At 36.7% G+C, this 8182-nt stretch overlaps 1 protein-coding gene across 1 annotated transcript in view; it reads left to right on the top strand.

Annotated features, from left to right (window-relative positions):
• Positions 1 to 5470, top strand: part of Tenm1 (teneurin transmembrane protein 1) — a 784186-nt gene extending 778716 nt beyond the window's left edge. The window contains exon 34 of the mRNA XM_005401273.2: positions 84 to 5470. Within this exon, the coding sequence (XP_005401330.1) occupies positions 84 to 842 (759 nt within the window). The 3' untranslated portion in view covers positions 843 to 5470. The remainder of the gene's footprint in view (positions 1 to 83) is intronic.
• Positions 5471 to 8182: the final 2712 nt, after the last annotated feature.

Raw genomic sequence — 8182 nt, forward strand, 5'->3', positions numbered from 1 at the left:
AGCTTTTCTTTTCGGTAATCACTGAGCTTGCTGCAGGCGCCCAACCCCGTGCTGCACTTGCGCTGTGCCTTCTTGTCTCCTAGATGATCCTGGGCATTCAGTGTGAGCTCCAGAAACAGCTCAGGAATTTCATTTCCTTGGACCAACTTCCCATGACTCCGCGATACAATGAGGGCCGGTGCCTTGAAGGAGGAAAGCAACCAAGGTTTGCTGCTGTCCCTTCTGTCTTTGGAAAAGGTATTAAATTTGCCATCAAGGATGGCATAGTAACCGCTGATATCATAGGAGTAGCCAATGAAGATAGCAGGCGGCTCGCTGCCATTCTCAATAATGCTCATTACCTGGAAAACTTACATTTTACCATAGAAGGGAGGGACACTCACTATTTCATTAAGCTTGGGTCTCTGGAGGAAGACCTGGTGCTCATCGGTAACACTGGGGGGAGGCGGATTCTGGAGAATGGCGTCAATGTCACTGTGTCCCAGATGACGTCGGTGTTGAATGGGAGGACTAGACGGTTTGCCGATATTCAGCTCCAGCACGGGGCCCTGTGTTTCAACATCCGGTATGGGACAACTGTGGAGGAAGAAAAGAATCACGTGTTGGAGATTGCCAGACAGCGCGCGGTGGCCCAGGCCTGGACTAAGGAACAGAGAAGGTTGCAAGAATGGGAAGAGGGGACTCGGGCATGGACGGAGGGGGAAAAGCAGCAGCTTCTGAGCACTGGGAGGGTGCAGGGTTATGACGGGTACTTTGTTTTGTCTGTTGAGCAGTATTTAGAACTTTCTGACAGTGCCAACAATATTCACTTTATGAGACAGAGCGAAATAGGCAGGAGGTAACAAAAAAAATCTCTGCCTTTGCGTCACCAAAGACTGCCTGTTTTTAAAACATAAAATGGTTTATTGTATTGGTTTTCTAGATCAGAATTCTGTATATGTAAATATGGAGGAAAAACATATCCAACTGCCTTTCAATGTGACAGAAGATGGTATTTTAATATTGTTTGTTTAAACTCTTTAAGAAATAACAGAGGTTTTTAGTTCCTGTGTGGCAGTATTCAAAAGAAAATAAGCAGAACTCAAGCCGTGTAAAAACACTTTCAGAAAGCACCACTTTAAATTCGTCGAGCCATGCATATGCTCATCTATACAGAAAGAACCCAAGGTTCCCTATCTCTGTTGTGACAGCAAGTTTTGTATGTAGCTGTTGGCAAAACTTGCAGGCTATTTGGAAAGGTGGTGCAATAGTATCTAACCCGTGCATCTCAAATACTGCCAGTCCTTTTACATTTTCCAGATCTATTATAGAAAATTTAAAAAGAAGTGTAAAATGTCCTCAGCCACCATCTCCTAGAGTCTGGACCCATTTTTCCTCCCATCTTGATTATTCCTCCTTGCTTGTTCAAGTAAATGCCACGTTGTTGTGCCGTGTTTTGGTGTGTGGTGGCCGGATTCTGTCTACCATACCTCCCCGTGGGTGTGGCAAGCAGACTAAGGGGTCACTGTTTGCTGTGTGTACATGATGCCAAAGCAGCTGGCCAGTGTGATCTCTCTCACATAGCCTGTTTTGATTCAATTTTTAACCAAATCCTCCAGCTGCATTGCTGTCATGTAAATATAGCTTCTATTAACCTGGATAGGAATTTCTCATTTATATATAGGGTGTGTTTTGGTCATAGTTTCACATTAGTGCTTCAGTATTCATAGACTAATCCAATGGTTTTGTTCACATGAAAGGTAATTTACTAAAAAGTCTGATTCTGATACAAAAGCAGAAGCTGTAGCAGGCCTACATGCCTGGGATGTGGATAAATACATTCACCACTACTGCAGAAATTCATAAAAGCAAAACCTCAAAAAAAAAAGGCCTAGAGCTAAACAAAAGTAAAACACAGTACCAAAGGGAAAACCAAAGGGAAACATCGCAGCAGTTGCCGCCACATTGTTTTATCCCACTATCTTTCAAATGTACAATTCTGCATTCAACCTCTCCCAGCTGTACTCAGACAATTGAACTAAATGAACCTTTCCAACATAAAGCATTTCAAGTCATTAAAAAGAGGCATACTAGCTTTACTAACAGAATTTATATAGTTACTTTAATTGTCTTTACCCCTTTATTTTTATTTAATCATTTCTTCTCGCTGTTTAACTATTGTAAAGTAACTATTTTCCCAAGACGAATTATTTGTTCTGCGATCACTTCCTGTTTAAAGAAAGGTCAGGAGTAGTTTTAATATGAGCTGTAGTGCTCAACCTCCACAAGTCCTGCAGTAAAAGAAATCCCTGGTGGAGCTGGGAGATTAGTGCCCGCTGACCAAGACAAAGTTTGTAAAATGCTGTGTAATTCTAAGTTACCGCAAATGAAAATACATGACAGCACACTGTGGCCTATAGAAAATTCCCCTGAACTAGCCTCTGCGTTTTCATCATTGAATCTGAACACGTATGTCTGTAGGAGAATTGATGGTAGAATGTTCACTTGGATTTTTTCCAGCTACTGCCTAAATACAGTTTGGGGTCATTGCTTTGCTTTGTAATGACAGTTTCACTGAAGATATGTAAAGTCAGGGTCCCAGCTCATGTTAAGGTTTCTAAAGAGTCTGCCTCTTACTCTACAAAAAAAGGACAGTGAGGAAACGGAAGGACCCCAGCAGGTAGTATGGGAGGGTGTATTCAAGCCTTTCATTTTCAAAACGTTCAGGTTGGGATTACCACATTCTTGCACGTGTATTCTCAGACAGAAAGATACAGAAGATTCACGATTCACGATGAACTCATCTCTCTTGGTAATTACAAGTTTACCAGCACAAGATATCGCTAATCCAGGCTAAAATGATATTGCGGGTTTTTTCTGAATCAAACCTGTGTTATAGGTATAGTATTCAGGATGGAATTTTAAAATTACTGACAAACTTGTTGAAAATTTGAATACCTCCACACCAACCTAAAAGTAGACCTTAAGTTCCTAAAAACTCTGATGTTCTTTTAAATTAATGGAACAATAATTTGTGAACTGTGTATGTATATAGAGTGCATTCATAAATGTGATGATGTATTTTATCACTAATCCAAGATGTCAAATATTAGAGTCTATTTTGCTTATATTTTAAGTGATTATACTTTTTTGCAATTTACTGATGATGTATCATTTTTGAACTGCTTTAAATATTCATTAGAAACAAATATTTGAAGCTTTTACTTAATAGTAATTACCTTGAACTGTGCATTTCTAGTTTGTAATACATATTTAGTTAGTTTGTGCCTTTAGTTTCTTAAATTATATTTGTATTATATTCAGGAAATGCACTTTTTATCACTTATAGCTGTGGTTTTAATACTGCCTTGAACTATTACTGTTCTCTTTACAACTCCTGAAGTTTTTGAGAGAAAAGAAAAAACAACCAAAAGCTTAGTAGCACTAATGAGTAGTAAATCTAGGCGAAACAATTTTGAAATTTCTTAATAAGAACATGGAGATATTCAGTATGCCACTTCCTATTCAGCTGGATAGAAAGAATGCCTCCATTGACTTGTACTTCTGAAGTTTAAATTAAAGAAAAAACAATTTATTTGCATTTCCTGATGATAGTAAAAGCATTTTGCAGAGAAAATGTATGAATTTCTCACCCCAGAAGACAAGTGGCTGATACTATACAGCCACACATCATTCAAGTAAGTTAAGTGAGCACATAGAGGTTGGACTCTCCTACACATAACATTCTGGGATTGAGGCAGGGAATACTCCATCGTTGTTTCTGTTTTCTTAGTTAGGCCCACTGAATTGGAGCTTTTGTTTTGTTTTGTTTTTACTCTTGCAGTATTGTCTCGAGAGCCAAATGAGCTGAAAAGTTCAAAGTTGAAGAGATATTTCAGTGTTTCGTTTTAGTCATTCTAATCCTTGTTGATTAGCAGCATGACCCCTAAAGGAAAAAGGAATAAAGCTCAAATCATACTAATTTTCAACAAAACACTCATCATAGATATGGTTTATTAGCCCAACAAAATAATGTATAAAATAAGCGTGTCATGTCATTTATTGTCAATTTATCTAGAAAATCTATAATATGTACACTGCATATACATAATATATGCAACAAAGCCAAATGTATGAAAACTTGATAATGTATAATTTGGAATTCATGTCCTACTTACACAGAGAAGTATAAAATTAAGTTATAACTTTCACAGGATTTTTCTTTTTCATCATTGTTGACACTCTTTGAGCATTCCACTACGTTATTTCTACTTTTTTTTTTCTTACCTTTCGCAAACTATATTTTTAACTAGACCAGGCCACACTGTAATATCTCTTGTGAGAGTCAGGACAAAGTCTTTGTATTTATAAAGATATATTTGTGTTAGGGCAATTTAATGGAGTTAAGTGGTAATGGAAGCAAAAATACAGTAATCAAGTATTAAAAGAAAATTGTGGCGAGAATGGAATAGTATTATAACTTGTGGAAAAACATAAGGCTACAGACTGGATGCAGCATTCTTGTTTTCTCGAAGGAATTCACATACACATAGCTGACCTGACTAGTACTTCAGATCTCAGACTGCTCTTCCACAGCCTTCTGTAAGGTTCTTTACTGTGCAAAGAAAATAAAAACAAAAACAAAAGCAAAAACAAAAAAAAAGAGAAAAAGAAAAAAGAACAAAAAAAAGCAAAACATTAAAAAACAACAAAAAAAATTCAACTGCAAAGTAGTGACTATTATTTCAGTGTGTCCTTCATATGAAAGCTATTAAGGACCAAATATATTGCTGTGTGTAAGAAGAAATTACTTGCTGAACAGTAACTGAAAATACTTAGCATTAACTTGCTGTGGATTTTGTCTTGGCAGTTGTCACCTTACATTATTTGTCAAAGGAAATGTGTTTGGCAGTTAAAAATCTTTCCTTAGATTTAGTGGTGGACTTTAACCTCTTAAGTAAATGTTAGTATATCAGATTGTGTCCTTGAAAAATATTTTACTTGTATGAATCATGACAATGTCTAAATCTTTACTATTCTTCTGGCAAAAGCATCAGTGAGAGAGAAGGACAGAAAGAGAAGTATAGCTGTTACATCAGAAAAAACACTCTAGCTGCTTACTTTCTCTTGAAAAGTAAAGATGTTTACAGTGTATGCCAAGATTTTCAGTTTCTATGTAACAACAGTTAGAGGTTCTAATCCTACTGAAAATTGTGTTGTAATGGCCTGAGCCATGTTGCTAGGAAACAATAGGTTCCAATTTTGTATTCCTGCTCTCACTCCTATGCTGAAAAGTGACTGGATACTGTACAGGTACATGTTCTCTGGCTGCAGTTAAATGGTCTTTTGCATTTTGCTCTGGCTTTCATGCCAGAAGCATGCATTTTTCTACAAGAGCATCACAACAACATGCTGTAAATATTTAAAGTTAAACATTATGTGTCGATATTTGAAAGAAAAGTACTTTGAATATTTCGTTTTTAAAAAATAAAGTTGCAAATGAGCCCTGTGTCCCATTTTATTCATGCGCCGAACTGCACTCTCAAATCAGTCTGCTCGCCTGCAATAGGGAAAGTGGCTCCCTGACATGAAACAATAAAAACCAGGTCATCTTGAAAATGTAGGTGTGGAAATAAAAAAGGGCGCTAATTCTAGCTGGACATCACTTCATTTTTATTTTTCATACAAACAGAATCTTTGATACAAATGAGCACTTAATAAACAAAGAGTAACTGCTGTGAATGTAAATGCCTCTAAGCTAAGACAATTATTATAAGATTTCATTCTCTCCTTTTGGTGACTTTCTCAGTAATAAAAAATTAAGATTTGCAAAAAGGGGTGAGGGACAACTAGGAGACCAGTGTGTCCAAATCATTGGGAAATAATAATAATAGTAATGAATATGGAGTAGGAGGTGGAGCATGAAAACAAATTTTAAAAAACAGCTTTTTTTGAGGCCGTGCCCCACAGGCAGTTCCAATTATCTTTGCCACTTATTTTCCACAATGAGACATTTTGAAGTGACACTGAAAAACTTTATTTTAAAGAGAGTAGTACAATAAAGAACAATAGCAAAATGCCAACATCACGGACATAAACAAAACAAAGCAAGAGCATTAAAAATGATACAGGGTTTCAAAACAAAGCGATAGGAATTAACAGTGGTTGTTATATTACATATTGTCATCCTCAACTATGTTGCTCAGATTACCAGACATATGAATGGAAGATTGTTCAAGCTATTAAAGAAAATTAAAAAGTAATTATTAAAAAAACATTAGAGACAAACAGAGTTTCACTAGACAAGATGGTAGGAATTCAACAATGGTTGTTCTATTGCATATTGTTGTCTTCAAATCAGTTGCTCAGATTGCCAGATATATGCATGCAAAATTGGTCAAAATATAAAAAATTTTAAGTGTTAACTGTTCTTTTCAGTAAATCACCAGACATGAGCATTACAGTTATCCCAGCTGTCCTTCTGTACACATATACATATCTTTACCTTCTTTCTTTTCCTTCTTTCCCTCATCCCAGTTGTTCCTTCCTTTGAGCAATTTCTATCCCTTTCATATTATCTATTGTACATTTTGGATTTTATTTACTCTTCCAGGTTCTTACACTAGGGAGACAATATGATGTTTACACCTGTGAGTCCCATTTATTTCACTTATAAGTATGGTCTCTAGTTGCACCCCTTTATCTGTATGAAAAACTTGATACTAGTGAGGTGCATATAGTCCAAACAACCCCCTACAAAACACGGCTTTATAGTACTGCAAAATGCTCTGCTGTTTTTTAGCCACTGAAATATACGTACAGATATGATTCATGACATGGAAGGCAACCTTGATTGTCTCAACATAACCCATCAGGAAAAGGTGAGAGGTGTATTTGTATCACTTGTGCATTTTTTCAAAATATATATCCCACTCAACTCTCAGGGCATCAAAAAAGAGCAGGAGCTCCTACATTCACACAATTATTAGAGAGCTTTCTCCATATTCATTCCTTATTCACCCTCACTTTCAGAGAGTTTTGAATATAAGTGCAATCAAACATGTAGTACTACCTTAAAGTTATGTAATTCTAGTACCTCAATAATCCTATGGGGTAAAAATTATTCCTACTTGGCAAGTGTAATAACAATATCCGGCTGACTAACCTGAGGTCACAGGGGTAATCAGTGACAGAGCTGAAAAGAAAATTCAGGTCTTCTACATTCTGGCTTTAACTCCTTCTGTCCATTGCTGAGTGTGATATCATTTTCTGTCATCTTGTGAGAAAACAATTCCATTCTCATGCGATGGTGTACAATTGAGATGTGTGCGTGTATGCGTGTATATATATATCCCATATATGTTTGTGGATGGGCTCGCTCCAGTTTGTCACATTTCTTGTATCATTCTACATTGAAAACTCTTCACTTAAGAACCAAATGGCCCGATGATAAAAATCCAGCCTTTCACTACAAGTGTGGCCAGTGACCCCCAAATTAGAAAACTGTTCAAACTAGGTAGCTTAACTTTACTTCTAGCTGAAAACTTAAAAATAATGGTACCCCATTTACTGCAAGGTGACAAAGTTGAATTCATAGCACCTTAACAGGAAAACCAGGCATCCTATAAACTTAAAATGCTCTAGGACAAATCTAGGCTTATTATTAATAAGTTCTTGATTCTGAGCTCAATAGAGTAAATCAAATAAAACATAAGCTGATATAGAAACATTCTTATCAGATTTCAAAACATTTCTAACTTCCTATCCATTCCACCCCAAAAGAATATCTTAAACTCAGCCCTTTGTACCAGAGGACATAATCAGAAGTATTCTCTGTAGACTTATTTTACCTATGCTGTACTTCAAGTTTCCCTGCCTGTAACAGTCAAACAGACAATTACCTAACCTTGTCTGCCTACTGAACTTCTCTCTTAAGAACAAATTTCAGAGGAAATGAACAAGTATTTGATAAGCTGACATGTTCCTTGTAAGCCTGCTAACATATTTTTTTTCTGAAGGGAGGCGTATGCTTGGAAATATATGTGCATTTTCCTACCTTGACTCAGCATCATCTTAGATATGGCCAGGATATGTCCTTTCCGTATATGCAACTTACTGCATACTGGGAAATAACAAGGATATTCACATTGGGAATGAAAAGGGAGGGAAAAACCTGGCAAATAAAAGATCAGCCAGAGAAGGT

This window comes from Chinchilla lanigera, unplaced genomic scaffold (assembly GCF_000276665.1).
Source record: "Chinchilla lanigera isolate Chin_1 unplaced genomic scaffold, ChiLan1.0 scaffold00072, whole genome shotgun sequence".
NCBI classification, from domain to species: Eukaryota; Metazoa; Chordata; class Mammalia; order Rodentia; family Chinchillidae; genus Chinchilla; species Chinchilla lanigera.